At 43.6% G+C, this 19402-nt stretch overlaps 1 protein-coding gene across 4 annotated transcripts; it reads left to right on the top strand.

The window, feature by feature from the left end:
* Window positions 1–561: 561 nt before the first annotated feature.
* LOC110487589 (ATPase family AAA domain-containing protein 2) lies at window positions 562–19088 on the top strand. Of its 4 annotated transcripts, none has more exons than XR_005041301.2 (28): window positions 562–3758; window positions 4030–4124; window positions 4417–4466; window positions 4663–4759; window positions 4988–5063; window positions 6131–6209; window positions 6294–6434; window positions 9032–9150; window positions 9436–9453; window positions 9593–9687; window positions 10293–10401; window positions 10539–10654; window positions 10956–11130; window positions 11377–11465; window positions 11579–11738; window positions 11874–11964; window positions 12175–12489; window positions 12708–12825; window positions 12958–13144; window positions 13409–13594; window positions 13801–13936; window positions 14054–14250; window positions 14569–14728; window positions 15049–15171; window positions 16709–16811; window positions 18350–18474; window positions 18662–18790; window positions 18994–19088. XR_005041301.2 is itself a non-coding variant. In XM_036970989.2 (28 exons), exons 1-28 carry the CDS (start codon window positions 3642–3644, stop codon window positions 19024–19026), a joined length of 3477 nt encoding a protein of 1158 aa, XP_036826884.2. In that variant the 5' UTR covers window positions 562–3641; the 3' UTR covers window positions 19027–19088. The 4 variants fall into 4 exon arrangements, 2 of the variants coding, with proteins under 2 accessions (XP_036826884.2, XP_036826885.2); XM_036970989.2 differs by having other exon boundaries at window positions 16671–16811; XR_005041302.2 differs by lacking the exons at window positions 18350–18474; window positions 18662–18790; window positions 18994–19088 and adding an exon at window positions 17279–17351.
* The last annotated feature ends 314 nt before the right edge of the window (window positions 19089–19402 follow it).

Genomic DNA, 19402 nt, shown 5'->3' with positions numbered 1-19402 from the left:
GTTCTGAAATGTGTTGGAAATAATGATGTTTATGACTAATAATTGTTATCTTATGATATTAATATATGATAATGTGAATTCTTTATGACATTATTTTAAATATGCTAATACACATTTTTGGGGTTTATATTTAGCAGATAAATCAATAAGGAAACAAGGCAAAAGTAAACATGCCATCCCCCACGAATGATGCAGTGTGCACCTCATCTCTCCTGTCACATCCAACCTGGATCGATATTTGTTTTTAATGCAGATGAGAGCACTGAATCAGCGTACCATGAGTTTTAATGCTCGGTGGGAGACGGCACATTATTCCCATTGAGTCAGGAACTAAAACTCCCCCACAGTGACCCGTGAATTCATTGTCTGCAGCATTCGGTCACATGACAGCTCGATCAGCTGTTAGATTTCCGGCATGTCAACTAAGCCAGGATCACAGTCAAACATTTTGCTGATCAGATTTTGTGGATTCGGTCACTCATCTGTATAATTGTTTGGTATTTCCCCTGCATGCTTGCGTTCAGTTTGTTCAGTTTCCCTAATATGCCTGTTACATAGGCAAGGAGACACCATTTTATTTTCATTACACAGAAAGTCAAGTCTGTTTTTTTTTTGTTCGTTTTTTTAAATGTTTAAAAAAATTTTTTTACATCTATTGCGAATAACAACAGCTCCTCTCTCAATTGAAAAAATATTTTCAACACTCTCCCCTCGATAATCACCAACCCTCGGTGTGAAATAGAACATTGTCATGTTATGATTAAATATCTCCACATCAGTGGCGGTCAGTGCCTTTTAAGATGAGGGAGGACTATTTATTTTTCTTCATGAGCATGGCCTTATTTATATTACAGCATATTGTTGTATTTATTTAACCAGGAAAATATGTCATTCATATTCCATTTCACCTAGTTCAATGTAACAGCGATGGGTTTAGGCTACTATATAATTCTTCTAATTTGACCTATACCAATCATGAGGTTGCTACAACCTAGCCTATGAATGAAGGTTTATAATGTACAGTACCAGTCAAAAGTTTGGACACCTCCTCATTCAAGGGTTTTTCTTTATTTTTACTATTTTCTAAATTGTAGAATAATAGTGAAGACATCAAACTGGTACTGTAGGTGCACACAGGTCAATACACATTCAATAACGCCTTGCACACTTTTGCCTGCATCTATCTGATATAGGGTGTAATCATTAGTCCAACACTTACAAATTAGAGTTTCTATTGGACAAAATCATGTATGTTTATCCCTGTTATGTTCCATTTTAAGATTTATTTTCAACAGAATAGGCAGAATGAATACACCCCTGATCACACGTAAACACAGTTAATTTTCATAACAGCCACATTGTATTCCTTCTCGCATCTATGTGCTCTACTCCTCTCACCCTTTCCCTTTGTTGCTTGTGGACGTCAATGCACAACACATCAGCTGTATGTGACCAGGCGAGACAACCTTTCCAAGCCAAACCATATCATAAAGTAACGACATAGTCAACATAGCTAATAGAACTAATGCATTAGTAAACCTGCTACAATCATGCAGTAACGTTAGTGTACAGTCAGTAAGCAGTTAGCTCTTACACAGGCGGGCCCCGGGGGCAAATACATTTTTAAACCCGAAAGCTTACCTTGACTTGCAAGAGTTCCAGTGTTGTTGGATAGTCATAGACCGCTAGCTAATATAGCATCCCTCTGTTTGAGTAGGCTAAACTAGCTAGCTGCATTTGCTAGCTAAGTGAAACTGAAAGTGAGGGAAAAACACACTATTGCTTCTCCATTTTGGAAGAAATTAATTTGTTCAAAACTGTTCAACTATTGTCTTTTTCTCTCTGAGTCAACTACTCTATCTTACTCTATTCATTCTCTGATCCTTTGATTGGGTTGGCAACATGTCAGTTCATGCTGCAAGAGCTCTGATAGGTTGGAGGACGTCCTCCGGAAGTTGTCATAATTACTGTGCAAGTCTGTAGAAGTGGGTGAGAACCATGAGCCTCCTAGGTTTTGTATTGAAATCAATGTAGCCAGAGGAAGACGGAAGCTAGCTGTCTTCTGGCTACACCATGGTGCTACCCTACAGAGTGCTGTTGGGACTACTGTAGACCATTGCATAATAGTATTTTTTAATCAATGATTTGGTGACGTGATTATATTTAGTATAGTTTTATCTAAAAAGGAGAACTTTTTTAATGTTTTACCAAAATGTTTTGTTGTAAATCATTGGTCCTTCTCTGAGGAGGCTCCACTGCTCTACATAGTTTTGCGAACAGTGGTTTAGCCTACAATCGAAGTTACCTGCTGCATATCTCAGTTCTGCACTCAGCTCTTTTGCTGCCAGTTGCACTCGGTGTATCCATTATAGCTCAGTAGGTGTATCATACAATGCGTCCATATGGCAGAAGGAGACGCATTCATAACTAGAGTGCAGAGGCCTGCCCGTCGTCCTGCCATAGATGGAGCCCCATCTGTTCAAAAGCACACAATTCGATCCCATGGAATCTGTTTTTCATCAATATAGCTATGCAGCACACTGAACATTCGCTGTGCCATTTCATGCTCGGGAATCGTGAGACAGAACAAAATGTCCTCGTGAATACCACCCCCCGACATGTAGCGAACAAAGGTCAATGCATCTCGGCCCTCACAGCTAACGTCCATTTGGAGAGCATAAGGTGGGGGAGTTTGAGTCGTTCAGTCAGTTTCCTCTTGATTGCTAGCTATAGCATCAATTCTTAGTTTCACAGTGTTATATGACAAAGGTATTGATGTGAGTGTCTGTACCTCTGCCTCCCCACACATTGTTTTCACCATATCAATTGTGGCCAGTAATATCAAAGTCTCTACAATAGTGTGTGGTTTCATAGTGTAGTGCGCTTAGCCATTCACCGTGGGAATGATTCAAGTTCAGCCTATTCCCATGATCTCAGGGCGCTCTGGTTGAATTTGAACTTAGATTTGAATAATTTAAATAGTGGTTTTTAAGGTTAAGCACATTACAATGATTGAGAGACAAAGATGATGTTACAATATAACTTTTTTTTTAACCAGGATTGTGGAAATTCTCCGACCCCATTTTCATATCCGGTACTTTGGGAGTCAGGGAAAATGTGTGGAGTAAAAAGTACATTATTTTCTTTAGGAATGTAGTGAAGTAAACGTTGGCAAAAGTATAAAAGGTAAAGTACAGATACCCTCCAAAAAGTACTTAAGTAGTACTTTAAAGTATTTTTACTAAAGTACTTCACACCACTGGTAATTATTAGTCCAGTTGAACGTTTGCAACTAAAACGAGAGTTTCTATTGGACAAATTCAGGTCAGTCCCTCCCCGTTTGCTTCCATTTAAAAAACATTTTGCAAGGGAATCCCCAAATATCCTTTCCACCCCAGGGGATGTAAAACGAACGCAGCCAGGCATACGGTTTGTGACGTGGATGGTGCCAGAATGCTGTGTTTTGAAATTATACACGCACAGTAGTTTTGACATCTCAAAATTGGCTAGATTGTCGTTAACAATCTGCAATTATATGGAGATGGTAAGATTGATACATACCATTGTTAACATTGCAATTGTGAATAATTGACCGTAGTATTAGCTAGTAAACTCATTAAACGCGCAGTTTATTCAACACGATGGTGATCATACGTAGCATTTCGGAAGCACACCAATCAACACTTCAGTCTTCACAACCAGACGCCGACGTTCCATCCCAGCAGACTTCATGGAGAAAGTCCGCACGCTTGACTAACGTGAGTTGAACAAATTACAGACAGTGCGTGAACAAACGTTCTACGGTGTCCTCATATGAAAATATTGTCAGTCACCTCTGTGCAAACGGCAATCTGTAAATAATGTCACCGAATTTTTAAAATCTTAATTGTAGGTTAGCTATGCAGAATATTTCTAAACTTTGTCAAAACAAACTTAATTTATATTCAACAGATGGAAGACAATTGATTGTCAATGCCTTCAAGGTTGACCAATACATTTGTATTTGAGTTCTGCTGTTCTCTTTCTCAGGGATATGTTGGTCAGAATGATCGGCATATTATCCTCTTGGAAGAGCTAAATGGACAAACACTGGAGAATGGGAGACCTGTCAGGAAGATAACAAGGTAACTCAGTTCTCAATAGTTAAATATTGATTGGTAGGCTAATGTTTCTATCCATAAACCAGATATAAAGTCCAGATGCGTCTTTGTCTGGAGTCAGTAGCATGGGTACCAGTCTGTTTATCTAACTTTCCACTCCTTGTAGGCCTACTCTGTGTGTTTGCTGAATTACAGGGAGTGGAATGTTAACTAAACATAATGTTACTCAGGCTAGTCCTACAGACCATTTTGATTCAGATACCATCAAGCATTCTTATGATATTTTAATGTTATTTTTTTTTTAATTCCTTCACAGGAAATCACCCAGGTTTCAGGTCAATGGGGCCTGTGAGGATGACCAAACTGGTCAGCCTAAAGCATGTTTCACATTATGATGCAAACAAGATCTATTTAGACATGCATGTCATAACACACACAACTACAAAACACTTTTTACGAGGATGTCACAATTTACTCCATTTAAATAATCATTCTCATTCACAGACTCATTTACCTACATGGAATTGTGAATGACATGAACTGTTTTGAATACCTGTTTCAGAGGGACCTCCTAGACCAGAAGGACCCCAGGGGGTTGTGCGACGCAGTACCAGAACCACCAGATACCAACAGTCCATGATTTACTGCCTCATCCCTAAGTAAGGAGCGTCACAACATAACCCTGACCCCCCCCCCCCCCCCCATGTGTCCTTGCTCCACAGTCTCTTGTTTACTTCCCCACTAGAGTGTGTAATTCCTCTACTTCTGCCCCAAAATGATAAGTACACCATTTTTATTCTTATTGCATTGGGACCCAAAACCTCCATGAAATCATGCTAAAGAAAGATACTATCAGAAGTTATATTGTTACTTGTTTTTCTCCATAGCACTGCTGAGGCAGTCCTCCACAAGATTGATGACATGAATAAGATGCGCTGCCACTTGAAAAACTCAGAACAAACAGTGAGGCTTTTTCCAGTTCGTAAAATATAATTTTGTCATTCAGCCATCCACAAAGACGGGGATGAAATACAATACAGGGCTATATTTATGCCGTATAATTAGAAAATAATAAGAAACCATTCATTGACATGCTCCCCCTTTGAGATTGGCATTGGAGACTCACACTAACTCTACCCAAACCCAAGGGCTTGTTGCACTGTAGAAATGTGTTTACATAATAACCGGCCACTTTTTCTAGGCTCTATATCTTCTGCTGCCACACACAATCTCTTATCAGGCCATTGTAAGGGTGTTGCACCCATCTGTGGTCCACCACCCTCTCGTGCTCTCTCTCTGCCCTCAGCAGCCCTCTGTGTTGTGTATTTAGGAACCGAATTCACACTGTTGTCACATTGTTGCCTCATTCACCAGCAGCTGACTGAAACTCTACACTGTGTCAAAAGCGTTCCACAGGGATGCTAGCCCATGTTGACTCCAATGTTTCCCATAGTTGTGTCAAGTTGTTTGGATGTCTTTTGGGTGGTGGACCATTCTTGATAAATGCAGGAAACTGCTGAGTGTGAAAACCCCAGCAACGTTGCAGTTCTTGACAAACCCGGAGTGCCTAATACCTACTACCATACCTCGTTCAAAGGCACTTACATTTTTTATCTTTCCCATTCACCCTCTGAATGGCACACATACACAATCCGTGTCACATTTGTCTCAAGAGCTTAAAAACCCTTCTTTAACCTGTCTCCTCCCTTTCATCTACACAGATTTTTGAAGTGGATTTAACAAGTGACATTAGTAAGGGATCATAGCTTCCAGCTGGATTCACCTAGTCAGTCTATGTCATGGAAAGAGCAGGTGTTCTTAATGTTTTTGTATATTCAGTGAACGTTCATTTGAATTTCACCAGATTAACCTTGAGATATGGGAAATAAGACTAGTGGAAGGAAATGACCAATAATACCTTTTGAGATTGAAGTCTCACTGAGATATGTGCCATTGTGTCATGCAGGCCACTGATGAAAGGAAATGGCAATACCATACCAGTTGTATCTATGAAGTTGTTTGAATTTCAGAGGATCTCTTCTAAAGCCCAGCGGAAGAAGACCACGGATTGTCCAACTGCAAAAGCAGTTTCCAAACAAGAAACGGAAGGTCTGTTTCCATTGTAGTTTAGGTCAAAGTCATGTTTGACCATAACATGAATTCATTAACTTTTGATCCAATACCTATTTCCAGAGTACTCTGGTGACGATGGTGAGGAGGATGACGATGATGAGGACCACGGAGATGAGGAGCACGATGAAGACGACAATAACAGCAAGCGCTATGAACCTCGACAGAAAAAAGCAGTGCTTCGCTACCAGGCCCCTCTGGATGGTTATTACTCTTTGCTGAACTAGCCTTCTGAAAAATGTTCTCCGTCATTTACTTAACTATTCATCTCAATTAATGAGCATCGCAGGGTCGTTCCACCAATTCCTTTTGAGAAGTTGGTCCAAAAAAACAATTCACTTTATTTAACCTAATTGGAAACATTCTGTCATAAAGAGCACATGTTCAACTACTTCATAAAAAAAACATGTTTCCCCATCTCAAGAGGTTAAATGAAAAGATTACTATCATAAGTGCCAAATATAGTAGCAGGGTTGACGATTTCCTCTTAACCCAACCATAAATCTTCCCTTTTCACCCCCAAAAAATGAAATTAAAACATTTCTAGCCTATCTATCTATGGGTAGCAGGCTTGACGTGCTTTCCATCACAAAACACCAGCAAATGGTCCAAAAGAGTAGAACAAGCTTTTACACTAGGGTTCGACTATTCGATGTTCAATTTCGTTCAAAAATAAGTTTTAAGGAATTGTTTCACATAACAGGTTTGACCTTAAAACGAGGGAAAGATGTCAATTAATCACATTAAATAAATAATAATCTTCAGAAATGACTTTGTCAAAGCAACAAAATAACTAGGGCTGTCCAATTATGGTGAAAACTTGGAGGAATTCTGGGGTTGAGTTAGTTAAAATCTGCAGAGGGTGCACGGAGGGACATGCTGAGTTTGGGCACTTTAGCAAGTGTTTATATAAATAATCAGATTAAATTCTCCATGTGGTCTTTATTGAAGGGCACTTAATTTAATATAAGAGGCTTTTAATATTCAATATTGGTGCACAATTTCTACTTAAAATATCAAAAGGCACCCATTTCGTGGAAGAATGCCGCAGTGCTGATTGGGATCAGGTCCCCAGTCCATGTTATTCATGATGATCTCGTATATAATAATAAGAGTCTACCGCACACCCAAAACCAATAAGTAAAAGGTGCTGGAAGCAAAATATGAAACTGGAAAAACAGGAAAAAGTCTATGCACACCTCAAGTCAGATGCAAATGTATTTTAATAGTAGGTAAGCCTTCAGTCAGTCGACCTTCATCGGAGCATATCTCCACAAAATATTCTGATCTAAAAAGCAAAACATTTTTTTCCCCCACCTTTATTTAACCAGGTAGGCTAGTTGAGAACAAGTTCTCATTTACAACTGCAACCTGGTCAAGATAAAGTAAAGCAGTGACACAGACAACAACACAGTTACACATGGAGTAAACAATAAACAAGCCAATAACACAATAAACAAGTCAATGACACAGTAGGAAAAAAATAAAGTCTATATACAGTGTGTGCAAAAGGCATGAGGAGGTAGGCAATAAATAGGCCATATGAGCGAATGATTACAATTTAGCAATTAACACTGGAGTGATAAATGAGCAGATGATGATGTGCAAGTAGAGATACTGGTGTGAAAAAGAGCAGAAAAGTAAATAATATAAAAACAGTATGGGGATGAGGTAGGTAGATTGGGTGGACTAATTACAGATGGACTATGTACAGCTGCAGCAATCGGTTAGCTGCTCAGATAGCTGATTTTTAAAGTTAGTGAGGGAAATAAAAGTCTCCAACTTGAGTGATTTTTGCAATTTGTTCCAGTCACTGGCAGCAGAGAACTGGAAGGAAAGGTGGCCAAATGAGGTGTTGGCTTTGGGGATGATCAGTGAGATATACCTGCTGGAACGTGTGCTACGGGTGGGTGTTATCGTGAACTGAGATAAAATGGAGCTTTACCTAGCATAGACTTATAGATGACCTGAAGTCAGTGGCTCTGGCGATGAATATGTAGCGAGTGCCAGCCGACTAGAATATACAGGTCGCAGTGGTGGGTGGCATAAGGTGATTTGGTAACAAAATTAATGGCACTGTGATAGACTGCATCCAGTTTGCTGAGTAGAGTATTGGAAGCTATTTTGTAGATGACATCGCCAAAGTTGAGGATCGGTAGGATAGTCAGTTTTACTAGGGTAAGTTTGGCGGCGTGAGTGGAGGCTTTGTTGCGAAATAGAAAGCCGATTGTAGATTTGATTTTGGATTGGAGATGTTTAATATGAGTCTAGAAGGAGAGTTTACTGTCTAGGTATTTGTAGTTGTCCACATATTCTAGGTCGGAACCGTCCAGGGTGGTGATGCTAGTCGGGCGGGCGGGTGCGGGCAGCGAACGGTTGATAAGCATGCATTTGGTTTTACTAGCGTTTAAGAGCAGTTGGAGGCCACGGAAGGAGTGTTGTATGGCATTGAAGCTCGTTTGGAGGTTAGTTAGCACAGTGTCCAAGGAAGGGCCAGAAGTATACAGAATGGTGTCGTCTGCGTAGAGGTGGATCAGGGAATCGCCTGCAGCAAGAGCGACATCATTGATATATACAGAGAAAAGAGTCGGCCCGAGAATTGAACCCTGTGGTACCACCATAGAGACTGCCAGAGGTATGATATTATGATATCGTTTAGTACCTTGAGCGTGGCTGAGGTGCACCCGTGACCGGCTCGGAAAACTTATCCTAGATCAGCACTCCCACTCTGAAATTATTGACTAGTGGCCAAGATCAGTGCTTATCATGATGTTATGCCTCTCTCACTGTTTCATCTGTAGAATCCAGGAAGCAGCCGCCCATGTTTTTCGACCGCCAGGCATCTTCCACTAGAGAGAGCTACCGCATCAGTGCCTCAATGCCCAGGAGTGTCCACACCACCAGCCGAAGGAGTGGCAAGGTCCATCCCACAGTACTGTACTTCACACTACTGGCACTTTACCAATAGTCTTAGCCCGTACATTGGTTTCATAGTGTCCAGATATTTGTTTTGACACAAAAAAATCTTTGTTTTGACCAAAATATGTTGTAGGGTCCATTATTGCTGTGTTTCATGGGTTGGGTCCTTATAAATGGTTATGGTTTTATTTATGACTATGGGCTATTATTGTAGGGTCTTGTCAATATATATTACTTTTCATTTTGATGGTTAATATTTGTCTTTTTTCACTGTTTCAAACAACAGGATTGGGTCCATAGGCAGGTGAGTCTTTGGCACAATTTAAACAACTTAAGTCTCTCATGTGTTATTGGGGACTGACAACGTTGAGAGAGAGCAGTACAGTAAAGCAGTGAAGTTTTTTTCCTTTCTCTGTCTCCTTATGGTTTGCTTTGACCCGCAGGAGAAAGCATGCTTGGCGCACACCTACAAAGCCAGCTCCTCTGATGAGGAAGACTCCTCTGATGAGGAAGACACAGAGCAAGAAGCCAAGAACAGGTCAGTGAACATGTCATCACGAGCAAGCCATTTGACACACTTCAACAGTTTGACTTGTCCCTATAATGATAACATGTTTAATTTAGTTCACAGTTAAAATCTACCCTGGAAAGTAGTACTAAAGAAAGGAGAAAACGATGTTTTGTTGCATATTACTTGATTGTTTTTTATATTTGTTTACTGATCATCTGTTATTTGCCATGGCATATTATCTTGGACACGATTGAATCATATTTAAAGGATAATGAACATGGGTGAGCAGAGCAATGATTCCCCATTCCTGAATGTTTTTGAACTGTGTCTATGACATCATGAGTGGTGGTGATCGATGATGTAATAATAATAGACGAAGGTTCCATCTGGGTTATTCTGGTGATATCTCCTTGGTGAGCTTCATTGGGTGCCAGACCTTTTGTAGTGAACACATGATGTTGCTCAAGAGTTTCTCTGTATGAGACTGACACCACGAACAGAACATAATTATTTGGATTTTAAAGCAAAATCTGTCCAATATTTCACACCAGTGGAATCCAGTGTGGTTTTGAGCTTCTGGTCAGAATAAGCTTGCCAAAACCACAATCTCTTTCATTTGGGATCCCTCTCAGGTGTCTGCCGCTGAATTTGCGCAAAGAGGACATTTGGGGAATCCATAAGGACAGAATGAAGATGGGTGTGAGTCTTGCGGATGTCGACCCCATGGCGATTGACCAGTCGGTGAGCTCTAAACATCACAATTCAATTATTTGAAGCCGTTTTAATCTCAAAAGTTGGTTTGCCTACATTATATGATCTTTAAGTTATCAGACTGCATCTCCTATGTAAAGATCCAACCCCCTCTCTTCCCTCCAAAGGTGTGCTTTGACACTGTTGGCGGTCTGACAAGCCACATTTCTGCCCTGAAGGAGATGGTAGTCTTCCCTCTGCTCTACCCAGAGGTGTTTGAGAAGTTCAGGATCCAGCCCCCAAGGTGAGAAATTGTTTTAGGTTTGAATAGCTAACATATTTTGTTGGGTAACTTGCAGTTATTTTGACTATTGATTTATATTGCCTTTGGGGTAGCTTACCATAATGACATTGTGAGGAATTAGCCTACAACAGGATGAGGAACTTACTTGAGTGAGCAACTAGAATGGATCCTGTCAATGGACTGAAGCCCCATCCCACCCTAACTCTAATCACAGCCTCATTCACTCTTCATTTCATTGGCTCTTGGATCCTTTGAGTCCTTTGCAAGGATCCATTCAAAGAAAATTCCCTGTCTGTTGCAGGGGCTGCCTGTTCTACGGTCCCCCTGGTACGGGGAAGACTCTGGTGGCCAGAGCGCTGGCCAACGAGTGCAGCCAGGGGGAGAGGAAGGTGGCCTTCTTCATGAGGAAGGGGGCCGACTGCTTGAGCAAGTGGGTGGGAGAGTCGGAACGCCAGCTCAGGCTGCTCTTTGACCAGGTACAGTCCCTCATACAACACACTGAAGATCATTAATATAGTTATCACTGGTGCATTCAGTCTTAGTGAGACCATTGATTCTAGTATTTGCCTATCAGCATTTCCTGCTCAAGTCACTATTGGTCTCTTGTTGTAACTCTGTAAGGTGAAATGTAAGGGTGGCTGGCTATACTGTGTTTGACGGTCATGTCTATTATATAGGGACATACTTGCATTGATAGGATGACTCATTATTTGTACCCACAGGCCTACCAGATGCGGCCAGCCATTATCTTCTTTGACGAAATCGATGGGTTGGCTCCGGTTCGCTCCAGTCGTCAAGACCAGATCCACAGGTGAGACATTTCAGCCACGCTCATTTCTCACTCCACTGATTACAGAGACTTACCATTGATTGTGCCTGCATACTAAACATTGTATACTCCCAACTCGTGGTTCCTTCCTGCAGTTCCATCGTGTCCACCCTGCTGGCACTAATGGATGGCCTGGATAGCCGAGGAGAGGTGGTGGTGATCGGCGCCACCAACCGACTGGACTCCATCGACCCCGCCCTCAGACGCCCCGGACGCTTCGACAGGGAGTTCCTCTTTGGCCTCCCTGATCGCGAGGTAAGACTCACTTGAGTTAATATGTGTGCGTGCAAAACTCAAATGTCCATCCCAAATCTTCCTTTGACTTGAGAGGCCTACATGCAGTTACTTTTTATTCGTGCACTTATCTTTCATTTCTGTCGACAACTCCAGTCCCGGGAAGATATCCTAAAGATTCACACCAGACAGTGGAATCCTACACCGTCCGATCCTTTCCTGGAGGAGTTGGCTGATAAATGTGTCGGTAGGTGATTTAATGTATACCAAATCAACTCTAGCGGTGGGCAAGTCAAGATTGTACAATAATTGTAAGAACAGAAATAGCTATGTCGTTTTGTTGTCTCATAATATTCAGACAGATCACCACAATTCATCTATTGATTTAACACAGTTCCACAGTCAATCTGACACATGCCACGTATTAACCACAACCTCTTCCCCCTCTGCACCCCAGGCTACTGCGGCGCCGACATCAAGGCGGTGTGTGCCGAGGCGGCCCTGTGCGCGCTGCGCCGGCGCTACCCCCAGATCTACGGCACGTCCCAGAAGCTCCTGCTGGACGTGGGCTCCATCAACATCAACAGCCGGGACTTTGTGGCCGCCATGAGGAAGATGGTGCCAGCCTCCCAGAGGGCTGTGTTGTCCCCTGCCAAGGCCCTGACCCCTGTGGTTACGCCCCTGCTGGGCCCCGCCCTCACCAACGTGCTGGACGCAGTGCAGAAGCTCTTCCCCCACGCCGAACAGGGCCTCAAGAGGAAGAGGGATGCAGGTGGGTTGGGTTAAGTTTTGTCTGAGAACTAAGTCACGGCCATTGTTATCTGGTCCCAGATTGATTTGTGCTGTCTTGCCGAATCCTATGGTCAATGTCATGCCAAAGTTGGCTATACAACACAAACAGATGTGGGACCAAGCTAGGTCACTATTAGAGATGATCATTGGTTAAGTTCAGTTGTTGCAATTACTTGATCAAGTTTTTCCTTTGATCAGATCTGACAGACAGCATTCTGGAGGATGAAATCATGTACAGTGGGGACGAGGGCCCCTCGTCCAATAATTCCATCACCAAACACACCACCACCAAAGGGAGCTTCCTCCATTTTGCCAGGTAAGATGTAGCCCACCTGTAATTTGTAGATACGTTCTGCCTTGAAAGAAACACCCTATTCTCATTGTTTCCATTCATAATCACATCCCTGAGTCTCCATTCACTTCACCTCTCCGCTCGCCTCTGTTTCAGGAGTGCGATCTGCCACCCCACCACCTACCGGCCCAGGCTGCTGCTGGCTGGGCGTCCCCGGGCGGGTCAGAGCTCCCACCTGGCCCCCGCCGTGCTCCATGCCCTGGAGAAGTTCCCAGTCTACACCCTGGACATGGCTGTGCTGTTTGGAGTCAGCTGTACCTCACCCGAGGAGGCCTGTGCACAGGTACTGGCTGGAACTAATGTAGCCTTTAGAAATAAAATGATAAAATGCACACCGACTTGCTACACTCGTTTGTGGTGCAGAGAATTATAGCCCCAGAGTTGACTTCATTGTAGAAAGGCAAACTCCATCAAGCAAATAATTACTCAGTCAAATGCAGCGAGATGTCGGTTCAGTGCTGATAGTTTCAATCCCGACCTAAGTGCTAGGTTGGCAAGTGATACACAGTCATTGACCTCTTAGCCCCTCTCGCCCTGCCTACCCCAGGTGTTCTGCGAGGCCAAGCGGACTTCCCCCAGCATAATGTACATCCCCCACATCCAGCAGTGGTGGGACACGGTGGGCTCAGCCCTCAAGGCCACCTTCCTCAGCCTGCTGCAGGACATCCCCTCCTTCTCCCCCATCATGCTGCTGGCCACCAGCAACGTGGCTCACCGCGACCTGGCCGTCGAGGTAGGTCATATCTGGGCCTCTCCCGCCATGCATTACACTACAAGTACTGTAGAGAAGTGATCCCTGGACCTTACTGGGCTACTCAACCCATGAGTAGATTCGTAACCACGTTCTTTTTTTTTTTGACACTTCAGTAAATACTTTTTGTAGAGGTGAAAACCCTAAATAGTCACTGAGGTAATTATTCTACACCTTGTCTCTCTCAGATCCAGACTCTGTTCCGGATGGAGTACGGAGAGGTGCACTCTATCCAAATTCCCACCCAGCAGGAGAGAAGGAAGTTCTTTGAGAATCTCATCCTTAGCCAGACTGCCAAGGCACCCGCGTCCAAGAAGAAAGCCTGTACCTACTAGATATTTATGCCTTTTGATAATCACTTGGTATAATTGCTGTTTGTGTCCCATCTCCATTTTAACCCTCCTTCTTTACCCCCCTCTTCCTCCCCCTCCCCTGACTTAGTGATGCATGCCATGGAGGTGCTCCCCCTTGCCCCCCCCCCTCTCCCCAGGCAGATGAGTGAGAGGGAGCGTCTGCGTCTGGAGGAGCAGGAGGAGGACACACTCAGGGAGCTGAGGCTGTTCCTGCGCAATGTCACCGAGCGCCTCTCCCAGGACAAACGCTTCAAGGCCTTCACTAAGCCTGTGGACATCGAAGAGGTAGGGAGAAAACACTGGGGGAAAAAGAGAGGAACAAGGAAGGAAAGAGGTGTTTTTGTGGTGTTGTAGTCCAGGGTGCTAGTCAAGATTACTCTAATGGAAGCTAAATGTTGACTGACCCAAACATAGTCAATACTTAACTAGCAAGTCTGAATACAAGTACATGCATTCTAAGTGAGCTCTGGCTCCTTAGGGGAATGCACTGTTGTCACTTCAGATTTATGTAGCTTCGCTCCTTTACCGACGCTCTCATCCGAAACAACCAGAGTGGTATTGTGTCCCCCATCTTATCAATGGTTTGTCTTCTTCTCTCGCCAGGTTCCTGACTATATTAAGGTGATCAGGCATCCCATGGACCTCTCCACTGTACTGTCCAAGGTCGACCTCCACAAGTACGTGACCGTCAGGGAGTTTGTCAACGACGTGGACCTGATCTGGAAGAACGCCCTGGAGTACAACCCTGACAGCGACCCATCTGGTATACCTACAACCGTCTCCACCTCACTAAACCGAGTGCTGTTGTCGTTATTATTATTATTATATTATAACTGACGTGTAATTCTAGCCTGGTTCCAGATCTGTTTGTGCTGTCTTGCCAACAACCATAGGAGTTAGCAAGACATAACAAACAGATCTGGGACCAGGCTAATCTTACTCCAATATTATTTTTGTTCGTTATCTCTCTGAAGATATCTTTGTCCGTTCTCATTGTTCTGCTGCAGTTTAGTTGGTCCCATGGATGACGAGGCCCCCTACTGTGTACCTCTGTCATCAATGTCTCTCTCTTTGTGTTTCCAGATCGTCAGATTCGTCACCGGGCTTGTGCCCTGAAGGACACGACCCACGCCATCATCCGCGACGAACTAGACGAGGACTTCAACAGAACCTGTGAGCAGATCAGAGAGTCACGCAACAAGAGAGGTAACTGCTGCTGCTTATAACGTTGACATATTGCTGTGATTTGAACGCTGAAGTAGTGACCTAGCCTACATGGTAAAACCTCTCAGTAACACTTTATTTGAATAGTCTGTAGTCCATCTGTAGATGCTCTGCAATCAGTAACATTTCAACTAACTATGTACTAACCCTAGTGTAACAGTATAATTTTAGACCGTCCCTCGCCCATACCCGGGCGCGAACCAGGGACCTTCTGCACACATCAACAGTCACCCTCGAAGCATCGTTACCCATCGCTCCACAAAAGCCGCGGCCCTTGCAGAGCAAGGGGAACTACTACTTCAAGGTCTCAGAGCAAGTGACGTCACTGATTGAAACGCTATTTAGCGCCCACGCTAACTAAGCTAGCCGTTTCACATCCGTTACACTCACCCCCCTTTTGACCTTCCTCCTTTTTCCGCAGCAACCAGTAATCCGGGTCAACAGCATCAATGTAACAGTATAATTTTAAACCGTCCCCTCGCCCATACCCGGGCGCGAACCAGGGACCTTCTGCACACATCAACAGTCACCCTCGAAGCATCGTTACCCATCGCGCCACAAAAGCCGCGGCCCTTGCAGAGCAAGGGGAACTACTACTTCAAGGTCTCAGAGCAAGTGACGTCACTGATTGAAACGCTATTTAGCGCCCACGCTAACTAAGCTAGCCGTTTCACATCCGTTACACTCACCCCCCTTTTGACCTTCCTCCTTTTTCCGCAGCAACCAGTAATCCGGGTCAACAGCATCAATGTAACAGTATAATTTTAAACCGTCCCCTCGCCCATACCCGGGCGCGAACCAGGGACCTTCTGCACACATCAACAGTCACCCTCGAAGCATCGTTACCCATCGCGCCACAAAAGCCGCGGCCCTTGCAGAGCAAGGGGAACTACTACTTCAAGGTCTCAGAGCAAGTGACGTCACTGATTGAAACGCTATTTAGCGCCCACGCTAACTAAGCTAGCCGTTTCACATCTGTTACACTAGCCCAAACCTAACCCTAAACTTAACCCTAACCTTAATCCTTACTCTAAACCTAACCGTACCTTAGCAAGCAGTTGCTTATCAACAGATAGTTTGTTGATAGTATGACCATCTGTAGAGCATCTACAGATGGAAATCCGGACTATCCAAATAAAGTGCGCGCAACCTGTCTCCAGTTGTTGTCTCTCTTGCCGTGTTGTGTGTTTTGTCATATATATTATTATTATTTTTATCTCAACCCCCGTCCCCACAGGAGGCATTTTTGCCTTTTGGTAGGCTGTCATTGTAAATAAGAATTAGTTCTTAACTGACTTGCCTAGTTAAATAACCCAAAAAATAAAATAATGTGAGTTCAGCTAGCTCTTGTATTAGTTTCAGTGTCTCGTGTCGGCTTCTTTAACTATTTGTCCAATGATTAGATGAACCCTCTCTTATTTTCCTTAAAACATCTTCGTTTTAATTGACAATGCTAACAACATATTTATGTCTACTAACAGGGTGCACGTCCTCAAAGTTTGTCCCCTCCTACTACCAGACTTTGCCCAGAGAGGAAGGATTTGCCGAGTCCAAGAGGCTAGGCGGTAACACTGGCAAAGACGCCAGCACCCCGTTCGCTGCCAACACACCACGGCCCGCACGTAAGTCTCACCACTCTACTCCTTAACTGTTTATTGGTAGGTTATTTGTTACAGAGCATAGCATCCAGTGGAAATGATGGTAGACACTGGTCAACCACCAAGGGACAGCACTCAGGATTGAGCTTTTTACTGCTTGATTTGCAGTACATAAGCAGTTATTATTATCAGTGTTTAAACGTTTAAGGGCAAAAAACTAATACCTCCCAGATGTGTTACGAGTGATAGAAAGTGGAAGTGCCAAGGATCAGGACAGGAACAGAAGTAAGTGTAGCCACAGTGAAAGAGGAGGATTCTTTCCAGTTGAGTCAACCAGTCAAAAGACAAGACCAGAGTTAGAAAACCACGATGGCAGGCAAGAGCAGAAATTGAGAGCCAGGGGATATTCATTGATATAGAGAAGTCTCTGTCTGTCTGTCCCGTTCTCCATCATGTTAAAGGACCATCTCTTCTCTATTTAACTTTCCTAGCCTGTCCTCTAGCCCGTAAAAAGAAACCGCCCAAAACACGACGCGAAAGCAAATGGCTCTTCGGCATCATAAAGAAGAAGAAAAAAGAAACCTACTTCTTTCTTCGAACAAGGAGATCACAAACTCAGGGGCTGAAGAAGCGGATGTGAGTGATGGCATAGAGAAACAAGCTAAGGCTTTGGAGACTATTCTAGAGAACGGCTGTGGAGACTCCCCTATGGAGTGTACCTCAGAGAAGACCACTAAGCCTGCTGAGGATGTGGAAGAGGCCTGTGTTGCAGAGCAGCCCACCACCACTCCCATCCCCAATGGAGACTGGCAACAGCGAGCTCCAGGCCCCACAGACGACTCACACCAGCCAGGCCTCACACAGGTCCAATCTGGGATCCAAGCCAGTCCAGTGGTGGCAGTCAATGGAGTTAACCACCAGCCTTCCAGCCCTCCAGTGGAACATGGCCCAAGTCCAGTCAACAACACCCCTACAAGGGAGGTAGATCAGGGGGAGAAACACACCACAAAGACCAAAGAGCCTGTAAGGTTGGAGGATGACTGGGACATAGGTCTGTATTAGGGTCCCAGACCCGGGCAGCAAGCAAGCTACATCTTCTGGCCTCAGGGAACAGCTCATTCAGTTTCACTGACCTTTGGCCTCTTGGGCTCCAGCTGTTGGGGAGCTCTAACTCAACACAGCACATCAGTTAAAGGGATACATCCATCGCTGCACTGATTTAAATACTCTGTAAGAGTAAGTTCCTTTGGTTGTAAATGTGTTCACCACAGCATGAGGGCCAATGAACGCATGCAAAAAGGTTGACTTTGTTGTCGAAAATCAAACTACATTAATAGTGCAAATGCATGTAATTGTGTCTTCTGTGCCTTTAGTTCTAGAATAGGAAACCATACAATGTTACTGGGTAGAAACCTCATTTGCATGTTAGGAGATATGCATATCAACACCAATAGCCCATTGTGTTAGCATTAGCCTGTTCAGCCAGCACTGATTAAAGGGACTTGAGCTTATCAGCTCCCTATCACACCCTCCTGATTGCTTCCTGTGTTTCCTTCCAACAGTGAGGCGTGTGACCCGTGCCACCAGGACTCTGGTGCAGCAGCAGCAGTTGATCGACGTGGACAAGGCCCTGGAGATCCTGACCCAGAAGACCCCTCAGCTGGTCGTGGACCACGACAAACTCAAGGTAACCTCCTGAACAGTTTTTTTTTTTTTTTTTTTAGAAGGTTAGGCCATGCTTCTTACAATGTAGTTGTATCAGAAGTACACCCAGAAAATTGGAGACCAGAAATATGGTCATGGCAAGTCACAGCCAAACACTTATTCATTCATCCTATATTCATACATTGATTTGTGTATAATTTATTGTTCAGGAATTGCTCAAAAGAGTTGTGTCCAAGACTGAGGGCTATGAGGTGCATCAGCTGGAGAAGCTGTATGCTCTGTTGTGTCAGAGCATCTACAGACACCGCCAGAACTTTGATAAGACAGAGCTCTTACAGGTATGTGGCTTACAACTTCTCCGTCTTTTATGTCACTTGTTGTAGGAAACATATTGAGTATGGAAACAAACCATTCCCTACATTGAAATGTGTGCATAATTAATTAACTGGTGTATGTGCATGTGAGTCACTTGAATGACTTAAAATCCTGATAAGTGATTTATACTTTGACATACATTTTAATTTCCTTCCACTCATTTTAGGAAATGAAGAGAGAAATCAACAACTTTTCCTAACTTCCTCGCTTGATGTTTTCCTATTTTCCATATTGTAATAAAATGATGCATTTCAAGATTCAGTTTTTTTTTTAACCTATTACAATGAGCCTAATCATGCATTACATTGGTCAGAAATGTGGTTACCATAATTTATAGTATTTCAGAGGCACAGACTTGAGTCAGAATTGACTTGAGACGCGTAGATTTTTCTTACTTGTGACTGACTCTAACACAGTGTGTATTTTTACGTATGCATTTGAAATATGTCTGAAATCACAGTCGCACACAGTATGTGCGCATATGCACAGGTTCACTTCACGCTCTTCCAGTGTGGGAGCCACGGAACCAAAACAGTGGCGAAGTTGAAACCTGTGCTTCAACACTCTTAGTGAGT

Source organism: Oncorhynchus mykiss, chromosome 30 (assembly GCF_057628025.1).
Source record: "Oncorhynchus mykiss isolate SJ-2025 chromosome 30, ASM5762802v1, whole genome shotgun sequence".
In the NCBI taxonomy this organism is placed as follows: Eukaryota; Metazoa; Chordata; class Actinopteri; order Salmoniformes; family Salmonidae; genus Oncorhynchus; species Oncorhynchus mykiss.
Note: the sequence above shows the minus strand (reverse complement) of the source record. Positions and strands in the feature narration are given on the sequence as shown.

Coding starts and splice junctions, on each gene's coding strand:
- LOC110487589 (XM_036970989.2), top strand. CDS start 3,642: ATGGTGATCATACGTAGCATTTCGGAAGCACACCAATCAACACTTCAG. Junction 14,729..15,048: donor CCCTGACAGCGACCCATCTG/GTATACCTACAA, acceptor TTGTGTTTCCAG/ATCGTCAGATTCGTCACCGG. Junction 16,812..18,349: donor CAACACACCACGGCCCGCAC/GTAAGTCTCACC, acceptor TCCTTCCAACAG/TGAGGCGTGTGACCCGTGCC.